General features: G+C 35.9%; 1 protein-coding gene and 1 pseudogene across 2 annotated transcripts in view; one reads left to right on the top strand and one right to left on the bottom strand.

Annotated features, from left to right (window-relative positions):
- The window catches only part of FBN1 (fibrillin 1), a 219,621-nt gene that overhangs the window by 123,920 nt on the left and 75,373 nt on the right, over window positions 1–20,328 (top strand). For both annotated transcript variants that reach the window (XM_039888195.1, XM_039888196.1), the window contains 10 exons: window positions 1,228–1,350; window positions 5,036–5,158; window positions 6,229–6,381; window positions 9,901–9,954; window positions 11,545–11,670; window positions 15,177–15,302; window positions 15,868–15,987; window positions 16,080–16,217; window positions 17,084–17,134; window positions 18,753–18,878. In XM_039888195.1, coding sequence (XP_039744129.1) covers window positions 1,228–1,350; window positions 5,036–5,158; window positions 6,229–6,381; window positions 9,901–9,954; window positions 11,545–11,670; window positions 15,177–15,302; window positions 15,868–15,987; window positions 16,080–16,217; window positions 17,084–17,134; window positions 18,753–18,878 — 1,140 coding nt within the window. The remainder of the gene's footprint in view (window positions 1–1,227; window positions 1,351–5,035; window positions 5,159–6,228; window positions 6,382–9,900; window positions 9,955–11,544; window positions 11,671–15,176; window positions 15,303–15,867; window positions 15,988–16,079; window positions 16,218–17,083; window positions 17,135–18,752; window positions 18,879–20,328) is intronic.
- LOC120581067 (uncharacterized) lies at window positions 1,804–1,922 on the bottom strand (annotated as a pseudogene).

Genomic DNA, 20,328 nt, shown 5'->3' on the forward strand with positions numbered 1-20,328 from the left:
GATACACATAATCCCTTTTATTCTTTAGTCATTTATGATTCTTTTATTTAAAGTGTCTGCCTAGTAATAAAATACTACAAATGGGTATCTAAAATTTGTTTGAGAGAAATATTGACTATAGAGAGCCAGCCATAATTTTATATTGCCTTTCCAATTAATCACCTCATTTCAAATTGGGCTATTTCAAACATTTAGTCTTTTTCCCCTGTCATTTTTTCCTAAATTGAAAATATGGCAATTATTGATGAGTTTCCACTTCTTAGACCTTTAGCAAAAAACGAAGAATGGCCCTTATCATCTTTCCCAACGTCTTTGGGAAAGATCCCAAGAATCTATTCATACATTAAAAGAATTTCAGAATTGTTCTTAGAAACATTTTTGGCAGAATATTATCTCAGTGATTCAATTCAAAGACTTAATGCCAAAATTCTTGGTTGGGATAGGATCCTGCTAAAAAAAAAAAGAAATCATAAATTATATTGGTCTGACTAAAGCCAGTAAGTGAAAACACATCATGTCTAGAAGATCAAGTGCCTCCCAAGACAGCTGTAATATTAAATAAACTAACATACTGATGAATTTAAAGAAATATCCCTATGGTCAAGGGATCCTAAAGGTTAGCTGGCAGTGCTTTAATCTATAGTTGTCTTGCATTTTAAAATACATTTTTTCCTACCCCTACTAAAAATTGCTTCAAATTACAGGCTGTTCTCTGGCTTCCACTTTTTAACAGACCAGGAAGTAGCCTAAATACATCTCAGATTCCATCATTCTAGTTTTGATTTTGTTTTTATTTTCAGTATGTTAGAAATAATATGGATCTGTGAAGTAAATATAACCATCAAGCTGTTAACACACTTCAGTTTGTAAACTGCTCTTCTTAAAAAGAGTCCTGGTAGCTTCTATTGAGTCAAATTTCATGTATATATAAAATTATATATGAATTTCATATACATGTATATACATGTATGTGTATATGTGTGTATCATATATACATGTCATAAAATAAATTTAGCCCTACAGTTTGCATGCGCATGCCAAAAATTGAGAACTTGAGATATAGCCCCTCTTCTCTTTGTGTGCTATAATTTGGATGAAAATTAACCTTAGACTATAATAACAAAAAAGAAAGGAATGTAAAGAAACAGAATTACATTTATCCAGGTTGGTTTCCTTTGTAAATTTACTCTGCTGGTCATAAGAAAATGTATCTTTTGTGTTTTTCAGATATGGATGAATGCAGCATAAGGAACATGTGCCTTAATGGAATGTGTATCAACGAAGATGGCAGTTTTAAATGTATTTGCAAACCTGGATTTCAGCTGGCATCAGATGGGCGTTATTGCAAAGGTTTGTGCTATAAAACTAAATCATATTCTTTACTTGCTTTTTCTCCTCTCTACATTGCTTAGGGGTATCATTTTTCCTTATCGATTCTCCCCATTTAGAGTACCCCTAATTCTGATTTAGGAAACCTGACTGAACTCCTGCTTAGGTTCAGCCATCCAGAGAGTTATAGTTCATGCCCAGAAGGCTGTTCTTATTTTGGAAAGAGTATTTGGGATCTTCTCCAAAGAGCCTGAAAGGCTATGTAGTAAATGAATGAGAAGCTGAACTATAAATTGGTCTACCAACAGATGAAAACATCTTTTTAAATAAGCTGAGTTCTGTCTCTTCCTTGCAATTGGGGAACAATGGCAGTTAGGCTTCTTCTATTTTTTTTTTTAGGGGAGGCAACTCTTGGTTGACCTCATAGATTGCAAGGATCCTGTCATCTTTCAATCCCTTATTTTTTATTTTTTACACCTACAGCACCTGGTCTTCCTAGATGGTCTCCCATCCAAGTACTAACCCGGCCCAACCTTGTTTAGCTTCTGAGATCAGACAGGATTGAGCTTGTTCAGGGTACCATGGCTGTAGACCAGTTAGGCTTCTTGATGGCTGTCATTTGCCACCTCTTACATCTTCACTAGGACAAAATATTTTACTCTTATCGTAGTGATCTTCTTCATAATGTCCTCCAGGTAGGTATCTTAAGACACAGAAAATTGTTCATGAACAATTTATTTAAATTTATCAAGGCAAATAAGCAAAAAGAGAAACAAGATTAAGCAGAAGAAATAAACGAACCAAGAGCCATGGTTTAGCTTGGTAGCTTTTGAAATAATCTCATTGCTCCAGGTATTGAAGCAAAAATGAAGATTTTTTTTATTTGCGATAAATCTGTGCTTAGAGTCTCTTGCTTTATGAAGTCAGGGATGAGTGATTAATTGTACTTGGGTCCAAATTCTGAGTTGGAACCAGACTTCTCAAGGAACCTCATACTCAAAATGAGTCCACGAAATCTGCTAAAATGCTACACTCAAAGACTCCTGCTCATAGTTTCAGATGCAGAAATGTAGAGCATCAAGCTATTCAAGATTGAGAAAGCAGGATAACGTCCTGTGGTGCCTCTTCTCTGGGTGTCCCTGGTAGACAGCTTTGGGAAATGTGTTATGGAAGAAAGTCTTGCATTAGGTCTTTGGCAAGATGTGTGTTTTCTCTAGGCTTTAAAGGGTTTCTAACTCTTGATTGTTTACCTACATTCTCTATGATCTTCACAGCAATGGCTCTTACTGTTGTGCAAATCTGTCTTAATAGCAAGGGAAAATTTCTGAGTTTTTCAAATTCGAAGTAAGGAAGTGGTTTCTCTACTTTCTTTGTTAAAAATTATTGGGATGACATTGATTAATAAAATTAAATAAATTTCAAGAGTACAGTTCATAATATAATATTGTTTATAATATTGCATTGTGTGTTCACCACCCAAAGTTACATTTCCTTCTGTCGCCAGATATTTGACCCTTTGTACCCCTACCTACTTTCCCTTACCACCCTCTTCCCTCTGGTAACCACTAATCCACTGTCCATGTTCATGAATCTCTGTTTGTTTGTCATGTTTGTTTGGTTTTTTTTCAGTTATATATACCACATATGAGTGAAATCATATGGTTTTCTACTTTTTCCTGTCTGATTTATTTCAGTTAGCATGATTATCTCAAGATCCATCCATGTTGTCACAAATAGCAGTATTTCATCTTTTTATAGCTGAGTAATATTCCACTGTATATGTGTACCGCATCTTCTTTATCCAAACACTTATCGTAGGACACTTTGGTTGCTTCCCTGTCCTGGCCACCATGAATAATGCTGCTATGAACATTGGGGTGCATATATCTTTGTGGATAAATGTTTTCAGGTTTTTTGGTTTATATACTTTTGAGCCCTGTGCAGGGAGAAACTTATAGTTGGGAAGACAATATTAACATGTGGAAATATTCTACAATGTAAGGCAGCAGTCAATTTCTATAGACTGCTGATGATCCAAGCCACAGCCTCTCAGCATTAAGTATGGTCAACAGATAATACTGATGGAACTATTATTCCACTTCATAGATGAAACCAAGTTTTGCAACTATTTGCAACCAGTGAAATAGTATCTGTCAATAAATAGATTGTTCTATTCATTTGAAAGTGCATGATGATTTAAAAGGTTTGCTTTGACTTTCATATTATGACTTAAGAATCAGGGCTAGAGAGAGAGAGAGGGAGAATGCTCCATATTCTTACCTATGTCTTCTTTTTCTGGTGTATATAGAACAGGAATTATACATACTGTAGTGAGAGAGAGAGAGAGAGAGAGAGAGAGAGAGAGTGAGAGAGAGAGAGAGAAAATCCCTTGCATGCAGAATTTCTTCTTTTCCATAAATTTTCTCTTGTCATCATGGAATAAGATTTTTCTCTTAGTGCTGAGCACTTAGTTCTGAGCCCACAAAGTTGTGACTGTTAAAAGCTGAATAAAGAATGCTAATTTAATCTCTATGGTTAACTAATCAGATGAACAGCATGGCCACTCACTTTGAGCAATGCCGCCTGGATCTGTGACCTCAGTAAAAAGCCTTTGTGTTACTTTTTAGGTTGTAGTTGCCACTATTTTACTGTAGATCTCAACTTGAACAAAAAAGTTACTCAAATAACTGAATGAATTCGAGTTCATGTATTTAAATATAACTGCTCTTTTAAAATACAAATCTGTACACGGAATCTTGGACCATCTGTATATATTTTGTGCCAGACAACACAAGCTAAGTAAAACGCAGAGGTGTTTCAGTCTCAGTTTGCCTTTTTAAGGTCAGAAGAAAGGAAATAGTCACAAATACCAGTTGTGTTTTATAAAAAGAGTTGTTATAAAGTGACTTATTCCTAAGTGTTATATGTTTTCCAGAATAGAATTTTGATACCATTTCTACTTCCCTGTATTAATAGGGGAGAAAATCTGTATTGTTATTAGTACGTGTCCCATAAAGACTTTTACCAGGCTTACCTAAGTATACATATATGATACGATAAAATACTTGTAATGAATAAGTTAAGATTTTTCTTTGCTGGGTTCCAGTTGCTTACAGTGCAGTTGTTGGCCAGGAATGATGATCAAAATCATCTATATTCATTTTCTGTTCCTTTTCTATGGTTTGCCAACAAGGCTTTAGTTCTATGTCTATTAATGCCATGCTAATTGTCCTAGAGAGATAAGGCATAAGTGATACTGGAATGGATGCCAGTCTGGGTATTGGATGCCAAAAAGAAATGTTTTCTACCCATGTCAAAGATGCAGTTTATTATCAGGCTAGATTTCTGGCAATCCTGGAAGAATTGCCTTGTGAAACATTATACAAGAATCTTTGTATTTTAGCTGTCACTTTTCTTCTTCTTCCAATTCTGTTTTAGCCTTTATGATTCTTATTTTGGATTTAAACAGTCTCAGAATAATATTATTAAAATAGCATTCTATGGAAGAGAAACAGTCTATCCCTCTCAATTTTTGTTACTGTTCTCTCAAAGGAAAATGAAAATGTATCTCATCGAGCTTTTGTTGTTGATACTGCATATTATTTTCCATCTTCCCCATTTTCAAGTGTTGTAACGGAATTGTAAACATGTTATTATTTTAGATAAAAATCACTTCATTTTTAATAAGTGCTTTTCCACACCACAGATATTAATGAGTGTGAAACACCTGGGATCTGCATGAACGGGCGCTGTGTCAACACTGATGGCTCCTACAGATGTGAATGCTTTCCCGGACTTGCTGTGGGTCTGGATGGACGTGTGTGTGTTGGTAAGATTAAGTCACGACTAGATATATGCTAGAGCTTCACCCTCTGTCAGTCAATAACACCCATAAATAACAAATGCACCTACCGTAGCAGATATGATATAATTAATATTTGTGGAATAACAAACCAACAAGGTCTGTTCTCTTCTTGTATAATTGGATATCAATTTAAGGGATAGAAAGATGAGCTGAGATAAATGAAAACCAAGGGAATCCCCACCTCTTCTTCTCCCTTTTCTTTTCTAATCACATATCTGTCCTCAGCTTTCTCCAACCCTCCTTTGTTGATAATGGTCTTTGAAATTGGCCTGTATATGCTCATTATCTCATGGCTAACATTTTCATAGAGTATTTTTGTCCCAAGAGTCGTATAGAATGCAAAGGAGGATATGGATAATCAAGAAACTTACATGATAATAGTTTTATGTGGCTTGATAAGAAGTTTGAGATTTATTAAGAAATAGATATGAATTTTATCCAATTTATTTTTAAGAAAGGTAGTTAGTAAACCCTTTGAATTGAGAGAGGATTGGGTATAGCTGGAAACCCCCTCCCTCATGGCAAAGATGAGACCGTTTAGTCGACTAACATCTGCAGATTTATAAAATGAACCTTTTACAGATTGAACTTCCTTCCTTTGAAAGTATGTGTAATTCATACATTCAATAATTGCATGTTTATTTTGAGGTAGGCCACGTTTCTCGTAAAGATCTTATTTATCATGGGATAAAAGTCAGTGGTCACCCATTATTCATTCAAAATTTATTGTCTGCTCTGTATAGGCCTGGGGAAGACAAAAATAAATGAGATATGATTCTAGCACTTACATGCCTCGTTACTGGGTAAACTATGATAGTCCTGAGAAAACTCAGAGAGTCTGGCTATTTGTTTCCAGTACTTGGAAACTGAATGTGGTTTGCTTTATTATTTTCTATTGAGACCTAACACCAGAGGCATTCTTTCTGAGTTAGAACAGGGACAATGGATGAATAAAGCCAGCTTCAACTTTGACCTGAGGGGGTTCTCATCTGTTTGAAGCGATAGTGTGATGACAGATGCTTCTTCCTGTTTAGACACACACATGCGGAGCACATGCTATGGTGGATACAAGAGAGGCCAGTGTGTCAAACCCTTGTTTGGTGCTGTTACTAAATCTGAATGCTGTTGTGCCAACACTGAGTATGCTTTTGGGGAACCTTGCCAGCCGTGTCCTGCACAGAATTCAGGTATGTGGTATCACGAGGATGCTGTTTACTCCTAACCTTCTGCCACCATCTGCAGTCTTGCATTTATGGAAGTCATACGGAAAGATTACGTATGTTCTCCAGGTACATTATGTACCTTCCCAGGGTCTTGGCAGGGACTAGTAGGGTCTGATTTTACATTACTCACTTGATCCTCACAACCATTTGGAATAGGTAGCGCATTTTTGCCTCCCATTTGAACTTCTCTACACCAATAATATTTATGCTCCTTGAAATATATGTAACTTGCCTTGTTTTCTAAAGTAGTTTCACAATGTTTGCATTTTGCAGGAATTATTATAGAGCAGAGTTTTTACACAGTGTAAGAGTAAATAATTTTCAGGTTACCCGAATATTTCCAACATTTTTTCCAAAAGGCCTTGAGAATTTTGTCCAAACCTCTCATGTTGATTTAAGTGGGCTTTTCCTAAAAGATTTTTATTACATTCTAGGGAAAAAGTAAATTACTTGACATGGTATAGTAAAAAGAATTGAGTATAGTAAAGATCAATGAGTCGCAATTCTACTCCCCAGCCACAGGCAGACAAAATACTTAATCCGGGGTGGGGAGAAGTTATTTGTGGATTTTTGTTTGTTTAGGAATTTTTTCTCACTTTCAAAAAGATCTGAGATGGCTTACATTAGTAAACATAATTATGAAATAAAATACTATGAAAAAGGGATTCTTTGTTTTCTCATCTGCAAAATGAGTTGTCTCAGGTAATCCAGAAGACCCTCTCCAGTTGTAAATTATTTCTATTTGTAAGGCAAAAATAGTTTATTGAAATTAAAGCAGTAGACTGTCTATATTTGAACATAATTTTAAGGTAGTTTGGCACTTGACTTCTAATGCTCTAAAATAGAGTTAGATCTAATATTGAAAACATGTAGCTCTGATTGGTTGGTTTACATCTAAGATTCAGTTAATTCATTTCTGGCACAGGTAAAATCAATTAAAGATTAACTCACATTTTTTAAACATTTGTCATTTTTTAAATCACGATATTTGAAATTATAGAGTTAGAAATTAAAATATGAGAAGTCAGAGAAACTGAAGACTTTAAAAGTAATGGGGGATGCCAATTAAAGAAAGAAATCTTTATTCTGGCTGATTACTTTACCCAATGATTATACAAATTATCATTTTTTATATGATTACCAAACAGTTAAATACATGTTTACAATACTTCAGTTAAATGATAAATATAATTTTATCCAACAAAGATATTTCCATGTAACTTTATACTTGTATGTATTGCTATTAGCCTTTTATATGTTACTTTTCAAAGTCCTTTTCTTATATACTTTGAATTTAGAAGATAGATAAGTCTCATAAAAACTGGTGCACAAATATGTGATTTGTTCGTCTACTAAATGAGCAAAAGAGCCAAACTTAGAATCCAGGACCCTTGTTGCATTTAGTCCTGAGTTTTCACATTTTCCTCTGGACCAAGTACATCTCCAAAGAATTTCTTATGATACATAGGAAAATAAAGTGGGCTTATAAAAAGATGAACAAAAGAGACCAGGTTTCTTTGAGCAGTAAAGCTTAAAGAGAGTGAAATTTGAGGCCCAATTCCTCTGGCCTCTGTTTTATATTTGAATGAATTTACACAGAAGAGGACCACATGTGGAAGTGGTTTCATTCAATTTGGTTTCTCCACCTTCTTCGTGAAAATGCTGAATCATGAAGGATCAGAATATAGGAATCCCCCACTTCAGGAAAGAGGGGGCATTTTGAAAGGTCCTGCAAATATCCAGAAGGAATATCTTTAATTAATTTAATGAGAAACCCCAGTCACACTACATCTAAAGCTCACCTTTGTGCTCTGGAAGTCAAGCAGGCTGTACATGAAGATATTTCTCACTGGTTGCTGAGCATTTCCTCCTCACAGAAATTGGTCAGTTAAATGCACAGAAGTGCATTATTAGGAATTTTCTCATATGTCCCCACACCACTGTCTTCATGGTACAACTCTGAGTTAGCTCAGCAGCAGCTATCATTTATTAAGTGCTTGAGCTATGCTAGGCATTCTGCTGAGCACTTCGTGTTGTTCTCTCGTTAAATCCATAGAACTATGGTGTATCATTACCTCCAGTGTATAGAGGAAACTAACAGAGGGAAGGGGCTTACTCCCAAGACCCCCAACAATAAGCATGGTCATCAGCATTCAAACCCATGCTGATCTGAATTCACTACAGAGAAGAGTATAGTACCAGATCTTGCCCAGAATAAAAAGGAATGATGACAAAACCTGGCCAGCATTTAGGCCAAGCATCAGCTAATTAAGCCATAACTATAAAAGTGCTTTTTACAAAACTAGTATGATTTTGTTTTTCCTGGTTTATTACTTACAGTATTTCTTCACCTCTTTGGTACATGTCTTAATTAATTACTGACATGAGAGACTATAGAGGATGTATTTCTTTTTGCTTCCAGTTCCTGGCTTTCAAACACACAATGGCAGACACTTTCCATTTGTTCTCTTTTTGGCCCCCTTTAAGATGATTTAAAAATTAAGGAATTTCCCTACTTTCTCAAATTTACATTTGCTAAAAGGCACACCCTCTGAAGGATTCAACCTTAATTTCTTTTGTCTGTATAACTCATTTGCATCCACTGTCATCAGAAATGCAATTTCCTAGCATACAAAAGTGTATGAACTATTTGCTTCAGCGGTGGGGTGCAGTTGGCTTCTGTAAAAAGGCCCATCCCAAGAATCCAGTTTTCCTGACACTTAAGCCCAGATGATTTGCATTTGACCATGAGATTCTTAGGTTCATCTAAATATTGTTGGAATTGTACGTAAAACATTGTCTCAATTTCATTGTTACCCCAATACATTTAAAAAATAGAAAACTGATCCATCACAAATTTGAGAACATATTCTATGTACTTCAGCTTCTTCAGTAAGATCTTGCAGGTTTAACATTGTGCAATACTTTTCCTATTGACTTATCATATAGAGTGAATCTAGTACCCTGAAGAATATTAACTTTAAAAATACACTTTAGTGCAAGCATAGGTACCCTGTCGTTCTCATGAGTGGAGACTAGAGAATTTGCAGAGAGAAATGAGAAAATGTTAAGAATTGGTTTGTACTGAAAAAAATAGCTCGTACTGAGAAAATTGTTCTCAAGACGGTGGGAGAAAGTTTTATTGACAGTGAAGAAACCACACTTTAACAGGCACATTTCACTGTAAGTGTAAAGTGTTCCCTGGTGAACAAAATCAAGTTAAAGGAAAAACACCTTTTCCTAAAGTGCTTTGCACAAGGAATTGCTATAACTTGCCTATAGCCTTAAAAGTTGTTTTCCTCGATGATACGGAGCCTTTAAAACGGGAGCCTGGTGTAATGGTTTCTCCTCTGGGAGATGCTTCCTTTCCATTGCTACTTTATTTCAGTTCCACACACTCTGGAGGAAATGATGTGTGCAAAGCCAAGGGCAGGACTGACCTGCAAACAAGGGAATCATTTACTATCTGTTAATTTATTGCAGCGGAATATCAGGCACTCTGCAGCAGTGGGCCAGGAATGACGTCAGCAGGCAGTGGTAAGGACTTGTTTCAGAATTTACTACCTTAAGCATGTGTAGATGCAGGATCATGCCTTCCTGTGGGTTTCCAGTTGGTCCCTTTACACCAATCTGGTCTGACCCCCTCTCTGACTATCACTGCATGATGTACCTGGGTCACCGTGAAGCCCACAGTGGCAGAGCAACATGGAACAGCAGGTCCTGGAATTGCTGGGGGTTGGTAGTCTGGGTTGGGTGCTCTCCCAAGGTGGGTGGTGGAGGACAGTGGATGAGATACAATGCCTGTGGTTGCTCGGTTGTGAAAAGAGGCAGCCTGGCCTTCCTCTGATCTGGATCTACCACTATCAAGTAGAGTTCAGGGTTACAGGCTCAACTGAACTGTTATTTCTTAACTGTCTAGCGCTTGGTTATTATATGATGGCAGCTGGGAGCCATTTTATATTTAATATTTTTTAATATTTTTCATCTTATATTTTATAGCAAGTGGTGATAGCAAGTGACTGAGTTGGAAGAGAATAAAACATTTAAATGTAGCAGTAAGAACTAAAGAAATATCAGTGCTATAAAAGGAATTACAGCTCAAAGGGAAAATTGGAATAAGTATAAAAATAGGTGACAAGAAAGAGGAAGGATTATTTTATTAATATAAAGTTAAATGATTTGATTCAGGAAAGTTCTGGGAAAAAATGGCTAACTTGACTTGATTGTAAGTTCATTCAATGTGATTGGTTTCATCATTTTGTGTGGATGAAGATGGGGAGGGGATATTGGAGGAGGAAAGAAAAGTAAGGAAATATATAATGAATAAGGAGTTAGTTGAGAGTAAATAAGTTGTGATAAGGACCTGCAGAAGAAAAAAAAAGTTAACCTTGTTTTATAGAAGAATCAGGCACCAGAATTTGAGACTAGCCATTCACAGGTTCTCATTCTGCATCACCATTGACTGTTAGAGCTCTCCTCAGTCTGAGAGAGCACAGCCTCCTCTGGGCAGATCATCTGAAGCTTTTCCATACCAGGTAGTGTTTTGAGTAGGCTTTGGACCGAAGCACAGGCCTGCACCAGACATTCATGACATAGAGTGAAGAGGGTGTTATACGTTCCAGAGGAGTGAGGAGTTTAAGTAAATAGAGTTTGTATTTTAATTTGAACTTGAGGATATTATTGCGCTTACAAAAGTTTGAATCATGAGAATGACACAGTCACCTTGTTTTTAGGTTGTTAAGTTTGGTGGCAGTGTGGAAGGTAGATTGAAGAGGGACTGCTGGTGGCAGGTAGACTGATTGTAGGAACTTGGGCTCTGCACTTGATCCACTTTTCCATTTTGGTGTTTGGACCAGAAGTTCAGGAGATCTCTTTCAGCTTGATTAAGGATTAGTAATCTTGTAATTCCAGCTCAGATGCCAAGTTCCTCCCTGGGACTGATAGAAGGAAGGTTTGACTCAGAATATCTTGTACTAAGAAAAAGAGATCAAGCTTTCTCATCAAAGTGTAACCTTTTTTCTTTGCACAAGGCCCTAAGGTTATTATATTTATCGTAATGTTACTTTTTTGACAGTTCATTGATGTTTACTTTAGAATATTTTTGATTTTTAACTTTTTTGGGTACAGATATAAACGAATGTGCATTAGATCCTGATATTTGCCCAAATGGAATTTGTGAAAATCTCCGTGGGACTTACAAATGTATATGCAATTCAGGATATGAAGTGGATTCAACTGGGAAAAACTGTGTTGGTAAGTTTCACCTATTTTATAAGATGGGTCATGCATCTTGCCTTCTTTCTTTTGATGCTTAGAAGAAACTGCTTTTGAAGGACTTGAAGGACTGGGCGGATAGATGTCTTGGGGTGTCAGCATGGCATATATGTGTCTTGATTAACAAAAATTTATATAGTTCATGCCCACTTTAGCATGTATACTAAAAATGTATATAGCTGAATCTTAACAATTCATGAATAATCATGTATTGGATTCACTCCATAAAAGAAAAACTCCTTAGATATATAAAATGCAAAAATTATGAGCCATTCTCATGTGGCTACAAAGGTACTGTTATTTTTATCCAGAAGCAGCTCTCTTCCCAACCACTTAATAGAATGAATAGGAGAAAACCCAACTTCTTTTCTTTTTTTTTTTTCTTCAAACACTTTTTTCTTTAGTTTTCCTATTCGACATCTCTACCCCTATCTATAGCAACTACCATTTTACTCTCTACCTCTATGTCTTTCTGTGCCTGTCTTTTTTCACTTACCATAATGTCCTCCAGGCTCAGTCATAATCATTACAAATTATAAATATATCTTATTTCCTTTATTCATTCATCCATAGAAGGACACGTGGGTTTTTTTCCCCATGTTTTGGCTACTGTGAATAATGCTGCAATAAACATGGGAGTGCAGATATCTCCTCAAGACATTGACATTGGTCTGAGCAGTTTTTTTTTTATATGACCCCCAAAACACAGGCAACAAAAGCCAAAAAAGCAAAAATAGACAAATAGGATTGTATCAAACTAAAAAACTTCTGCACAGCAAAGGAAACAGTAAACTGAGTGAAGAGACAACCTATGGAATAGGAGAAAATATTTGCAAACCATACATCTGATAAAAGGTTAATATTCAAATTACATAAGGAGCTCAAACAACTCAATAGCAATAAACCAAATAACCCAGTTTAAAAAATGGGTGAAGGACCTGAACAGACATTTCTCAAAAGAATGCATACAAATAGCCAAGAGACATAAAAAGATGCTCAACATCACTAATAATCAGGGAAATACAAATCTAAACTACAATGAGATATCACCTCAAACTTATTAAAATGACTATTAGCAAAAGACAAAAAATAAGTGTTGGCAAGGATGTGAAGAAATTCCCTTATGTGCTCTTGGTGGGAATGAAAATTGGTGTAGCCACTATAGAGAATAGTATGGTGGTTCCTCAAGAAATTAAAAATAGAGCTACCATATAATCCAGCAATCCCATTTCTGGATATTTATCCAAAGGAAATAAAATTGGTAGCTTATTTTCAGTAATAATTGCTCTCTGTTAAGTTTAACAAACACCATTTTTTATGCTCTAACAATCCTTAATGAAGCTACCAGATGGTGACTAAATAAATCCTTGGGTTGAGAAGAAAATGGTCAGATGGGCACCATTATTTTTTCTCAACTTTCTCCAGTTGCCTAGACTAGTATTTTCTGAAAAGTATTGTTCATTCTGTAGTGTAGTGACATATAACCTCAGGTTTCCTGACGTTTGGCTTCTAAAATCAGAATATTTATACTCAGGGGAATATGCTAAAATGTGCCAAAACCAAAATGTATGGTGGTGCATCTTTTTGATTTGGAGGCAAAATGTATTTTACCTCAAAGCAAACATACTTTCATGAAATGGGATGAAAATTAATAAGCTTTAAGATAAATGGGACCTCAAATATATCTTTCACATTCTGAAAGCCACGGAGGGCTTAGAGTAGGGGATTACTCTCTTCTGCCATTAGCAGTTTTTTAGTGGTAGGGTTTGAAAAACACTGCTCTATGGTTGTCAGTTGTTAGAACATATAATAATTTAGATATGCTACAGATTGAAGTAAACACAAACGTCTTTTTTTTTTCTTCATTCTTTCAACACATAATCTAGCAAATATCAACTACTTATCAACTACTGGATTCAACAATCTCCCATTCAGCCATTAAGGAGTCATCATATATTCTGACCCAAGAAAACAAAGTTCTTTCCCCACGTGTCCCTGGGTATCAAATTATTTATTTGTACCTTGCTTTACCATTTGAAGTCATCTGATGTTGGGGAGCTTGTTGAAGTATTCACAAGCTCTTTTGAACCATTTCCAAGAAACTATTGCCTTTGAGTAGACAAATAAGCTTTAATTTATAAGAGTAATGGAATTAAATTATTTCATATTCCTTTAGACAAGGAAAAATTGCCATGTCAATTAAGTTTTTTAATTTATTCTATATTATATCAAACTATTTTTAAAAATGGCCATCTCTGAAATATCCATAAGTTCTCCCCTGACCTCTTGTCATTGTAAACATTCTTCCCAAAGCTCCTCCAGCCTAATTTCTATTTTAGACTCTTTCTAGTAATCCTTGTACCCCAATAGGGACTTTGGTCCTCTATTATTCTTTTAACCTATTACAAAGGCCTTCATTCAAATTCCACTTTCTTATACCTAGCCGTTTCATTTTTTTCTCTCTCCCCCACCTCCCTTTTTATAGCTCCTCTTCCTACAAAGTTCTGTTTCTGTTGAATTTTTTTAATCTTCATCATCAATTCCTCAATTTAAGGGTCCAGATACTTTTCTGATGTCATCAAAATTTAGGAATTGCAATATGACACTTTTGGGAAGTGTTAGCATTCCTTATATCATGTTGACCATTCTCAGCATGGCATTTGGTCAGCCGATAACATAACTTCATACTCGATTTTCCCATATAAAGGACTTAATAAATATTTTGCTAATTTAAGTGTTTTTAATGCTATGGACCCATGCAGTTCTCCAGTGCTGAATTCGTATATCCTTTATGTTAGGACTACTAGCTTGTCAGATGATGATCTAAGCAGAATCTCTCAATGTCTAAAAATTTGTTGTTAATGTAAAGCCTATTTTGTGGCCTATTTTATAGGCCAAAGGGATATTAAAACAACTGTGTTACTTCTACACTTTTTAATCTAAGTCATACAGATCAAAAGTTAGATTTTGCATCATTATTCAGCTGAAAACAGCTCTCTGAATCTCAAGTCTAAATTCCTTATGACAATCATAAATTCTATAGATTGCCTCATACTTGATAAACATTACTGGAGACCCTTTAAATTATTCTAAAGGAGAAACACTCATCCTAGAACTAACACATTTCAAAGGTGGACCATACTTTCTAAATATTTATTTAGTTCCTTAAATCAGTCAGATTAGTCTTTTGAATTCTGGTGATAAGTGATTTCCAGTAAATCCAGGTTTTCTTCCTGCTCAAGAAAAAAGTGAATTGAATACTGACAGATGACTTTAGAATTTGTACATACCTAGCATAGATAATCAGGTCAAGCCTCTGTTTCCTTCAAATTAGGTAGCTTAGGCAAAAACTAATGATACAGATGTTTTGCCTCTTTGTTTGAATAATCATATCTTTATAACCTTAAAAACCTAACTAAAAGAGCAAAGAAATTACATGCATGGGATAGGCTCTTTTAAAAATGAATTTTCATTGTTTTTTTCAGATATTAATGAATGTGTATTGAACAGTCTACTTTGTGACAATGGACAATGTAGAAACACTCCTGGAAGTTTTGTCTGTACTTGTCCCAAGGGATTTATATACAAACCTGACCTAAAAACCTGTGAAGGTAAAGTATATCTTTGTTCATATGCTATGTACTTTGTTGTCTTTTGGAGTACCATTAGAAAACCATGGAAAAAAATAAAGTCACTTCTATTCTAGACAGTTACACAACTTCAGTTGAGATTCTGTGGTCCTAAATGGCACTCATATGCACTTTGCAAGCTACTGGTGGTACTTACTTACTGGTACATTTTATTTGACATTTCTTTTGTGTTTAAATGCCATTTAAAAGTATTCATTTTGCATTTGCCTGCAATTAGCATTTTACTTACCATCATTTAATAGACAGAGAAAACATTACAGATATGCTTTTTGAGTAAGTCGTTCAGAAGTCACACATATTTGCTCTGGTTTTTCTGAATAAAAAGATTAATCCATGTGCCATATTCTGTACTATAGAGATATGCTCTATTATTATTTTTGGCATCCATCTAGTCTAGAAAAAAAATCCATTTAGGCCAGCTTTACTCTCTAATGAAGAATACATGGCAGCAATTGAGACCAAGTTTAAATATTCACCCATGTCCAAGACTAGTTTGTAGCAGTAATGGAGACCTGTTTTGTTTCAGATATCGATGAATGTGAATCAAGTCCTTGCATTAATGGAGTCTGCAAGAACAGCCAAGGCTCTTTTATTTGTGAATGTTCTTCTGAAAGTACTTTGGATCCAACGAAAACCATCTGCATAGGTATCTATCTTCCTGAGACTAATTTTCCTATGTTTATCAATGCTGCTATATTTAAGAGTGTATTAAATACCATCTGCACTCCGCCCCTGCAGAAACCATCAAGGGCACTTGCTGGCAGACTGTCATCGATGGGCGGTGTGAGATCAACATCAATGGAGCCACCTTAAAGTCCCAGTGCTGTTCCTCTCTTGGTGCTGCCTGGGGAAGCCCGTGTACCCTGTGCCAAGTCGGTAAGAGAAAAGGGTGCCATGGCTCCTGTGCTCATCCCACTGGTTGCTTTGCTTAGAAAGGGGAAGCTTAGTACTTTACACATTTGGGTTCGTATGGGAATTTTAGAAAATTTAATTCTCATGACTTCAATGGAACATATTGCTGAATGGGAAACTAAGAGAAGTGTCAAAGACATTAATTTTATGTGGTTCGGTAATTTATTGTTTTCTATCACCACATTGTAATATGGTTAGCTGCTGTTGCTTTCTTGGATCGGCAATTCCTATTGGCTCTCTGGGGAATCCCATGATTGGGAGTCCTGAGCTCTTTATAGGTACAGATTCTCTTCCAAAATAACCGATTAACATAAAGAAACCAGTATTCATGACTAAACGTCTAAATCTGTTGCAAAGCTGAGGTTTGAAAACCTTGCTGATGATTTTGTTGATTGGATATATAAATGTGTGAATTTATATAGTGCGAATGCTGCAGGATATGAGATCTTCAAGTTCTAGACTTTGTTTTCCATGTTCATATTACAGTAATCCCATATAGTGTGATTTCTAGTGTAGGGCTAACAGCAAGAGGGAAGTGTAGTTAATTTTCTTCTTGGTCATCAACTTAGCATGACCTTTAGGGGACATTTAGGTCTTTTCGGATAACTCAGAAAAATTGACCTTTATTTAAGGAGACATTTTATAATTATTTTTTTTCACTTATGCAATCTCAGAAACACTTTGTTATCTCAGACTTATTCATAGCAACAAAATCTAATTCATGTTCCAGGCCCTCTTTCGTGTTTCTCATACTAAGTCATAACTGTAAAGTCTGGATATTGTTATCTCAAATTTGCTTTTTGTTTTTGTTTGTTTGTTTGTTTTCACAGATCCCATATGTGGTAAAGGCTACTCAAGAATTAAAGGAACACAATGTGAAGGTATTTATGATTATTTATAAACCATAAATTACTGTGTGCATGAAGAATGCTTGTGTTAACTTGGACTGGATAACTTCATATGTCATGTAACTTCACAGTGAGAAATATGTAGCAGAGTAAAAAGATAATGAGAACAGCAGAACATAACAGATGTTAATTTTACAAGCATGTATATGGTTTTGCCAGTGTCAGACCACTATGGCCAAAGGACAGGAAGGCTGAAAATGTTTTAGACTGACCATAGTTTTGAATGACTGCACTTTCAAAATGTTGTAGATCATGAATATAAAACAAAGTTTTTGATGAGGCTGTAAAATTTGCATTTTCCTTGGTTTGTCCTGTTTTTCTGTTTGTCATGGATGATTTACAAGGACAAACTCTGTTGCCTCATTTTTGAAAGTCTATGTGGATTCTCTCCAGTTTGCTGTGATTCTTTCTTATGGAGTCACATAAGAAAGGTCAGGGTGACTAACACAACCTGACATGACACAGCAGCTGAAAAATTTTAAAACCAGCAATTAGTCCCATATGTGGGATAAAATGAAGTTTTTTTCCCTGCTAAAATAAAGAAGAACACTATAACCCCCACCCAAGGTCTTGCTTTCCAAATGATGACTGAATTCTTTGGCCTTTTTCTGGTCCAGACCCACTGTTAATATCTGACCTCAGCAGCACATTTTGGTGTGTGAGTGGCCAGAGCAAAAAAAACAAAAACAAACAAACAAACACAAACCCAAAAGGTAAAATTTCCCCTCCCCATTTTATCTCTCTTATAAGGAAAGATTTGGAATTTTTTTTTTTTTTCCGCAGTATCACTGTCTTGGAAAGTTATTTTTTCTAAATAGAGACAGTGTGTGAATTTCTTAACTAATGCTCCACTTTTTTGGCATTGGAAAGTAAGTGCCTTTCTTTGGATTAACTTGATGGTGAATATTTTTCCAAATTAAGTGCAGAGAACATATTGCTCTGCATTAAGCACACTGGGACAGATTGGTACATTTGAGAGAGATTGGGTGAATGATGAATGGATGAACACGAGCATCTTTCAACTCTCCCAACTCAAGCTGGGACCACAAAGGCTCTGACAGAACAGCCTGAAACCATTGCCGAGTTAGAGCTACTGATATGCTTCTGGTGAATTCTCAGCACTTCTCAAAAGAGGATCTTTTTACTGGCTACACATATTCCTCAATGCGATTTTTTCTATGCTCACCTTTAAGATTTTGATTCTTTGCTAGTTTGAAAGACTAGATTTCTGTTACTCTATGTACTTCTAAACATCTGTTTTCATAAAACTAATTATATGCCTCCTGGGAGCCTTACCTGAGATAGCCCAGAGTTATGCCCAAGAACTTGCACCAGCTCCCTGTTTCTTTCGCTCAAAATTTACTCCCTGAGACCAATGGAAAAATATATCTTTGGTAGTAGCTGGGCTTGTTTTTGCTATTCAGACATCCCAAAAGTTCTACCTAAACTATTTGGAGGCAAACAAATTTTGCGAGTTTTTCAGGTTCCAAATGGCCTTTTCTGTTGTGAAAATAATTACGACTTCATGAGTGCAATAAAGTAGACTGTTGTTACACGGATATACTAACTCCATGTTTTTTTTCTTTCATAGATATAGATGAATGTGAAGTGTTCCCAGGAGTATGCAAAAATGGCTTATGTGTTAACTCTAAGGGATCGTTTAAGTGTCAGTGTCCCAATGGGATGACTTTGGATGCCACAGGGAGGATCTGCCTGGGTAAATACTGAGCTCATTACTTTCCTAATGATCATTTTTAAAAAGAGTATTAAAAACTCAGTTAACACGATAGAGTTGAATATTTGATTCCAACTACAAACATATACATTACAAATTCAGCATTTTCATTAGGATCTACGGTGGTTTCCTAGACAAATAGCCTTCCTGACTCATGCTCTTTGTTTATTCTTTATAAAAAGTGTAGAGAACATATTAATGAAGGGAAGCTTTGGTCCTTAATTGATATGTAACTATTCCTTAAATCATTACCATCACAGTAATGATTATAGAACTCTTAATACACCCCCATATATCATGGGTTATAGGACACAAGATCAATGGTATCTCAGAACATTTTCATAGGGAGAATATTTTCACTTAATTGAAAACTATAGCTCATGTCTGCTAGACACATCCTATGATTAGTCAGAAGGACAAGTCCTCGCAGGAGTCTTATGGGCATCAGGAGTGAAGAGTGCCACAGTCCTGAAGAGTGAACCTGAGAGAACCCAGGGCTGTTGTCACTTTCAGTCATAGTGTGATCCTCCATGCCAACTGCTAGAGCCCAAGTGGCAACGATGTGGAAGAGACTGGACACAGAACCCTGAGTTCTTAGAAAGCTACCCTATGGACCTATAGTGGCAGTAGACTTGAGTTCTCATAGTCGTTCCTGTGGGGTCTAGCAGATTAGCAGACTCACTCTCATGTTACTATTATGGCTCTTGACTGCTAGGAATATGTCTATCGGATCACTGGTTTCTGAGTCTATAACTATAGAAATAATGCTCAGCCACACTGTCTATCTGAAACTTTATTACTCTAAGAGCATCCTTAGTGCAGGACTGCTGTAGGTAGTTGAAAGAGTGGTATGCAGTTAAGGGATTTAGATCCCTTATGAATTAGAACAAGTAAACCTTTAAATGTAGAACTTTGTGGGTTATAATGTAATAAATATAGAAGATAAAAATTCGAATTCAAAGGCTAGAGTCTTGTGTAACTATGGAAGTCAGTTAATCCCATTCTCAGTTTTAGCTTCTTTGTTTAGGGGGAATTAGCATTTAATGAGAAACTCTTCTAGTGTATTCCAGGTTCAGCTAAAAGATGCTTCAGTGTTTAATTTAGAAATCTTTTTAAAATTATCTATCTTAACAGAGGCAATCTGCATGTAAAGTTTCCCAGAAGGCTTCAGAAACTTTCTAACATTAAAGGAAGCTCAGGCACTGAGTCAAATGGTTAGTGACCACCTTATGAATGAGAAAGAGAGGGAATATCATGCCTTATGTTTTAATTACACTTTATAATTTTCAGATGCATAATCTCATTTGAGCTTCACAGTGCCTCCCTGAGAGATGAGTGGAACATCATTTTACAGATGTGGGAATTCAGGCTCAGGGTCAATAATTTGTCTAAGACAAATGATTTCGTAGTCACAGAGCAGGACCAAATTCTA

The sequence above is a fragment of the Pteropus medius genome, unplaced genomic scaffold (assembly GCF_902729225.1).
Source record: "Pteropus medius unplaced genomic scaffold, Ma_sr-lr_union100, whole genome shotgun sequence".
Lineage (NCBI taxonomy): Eukaryota > Metazoa > Chordata > Mammalia > Chiroptera > Pteropodidae > Pteropus > Pteropus medius.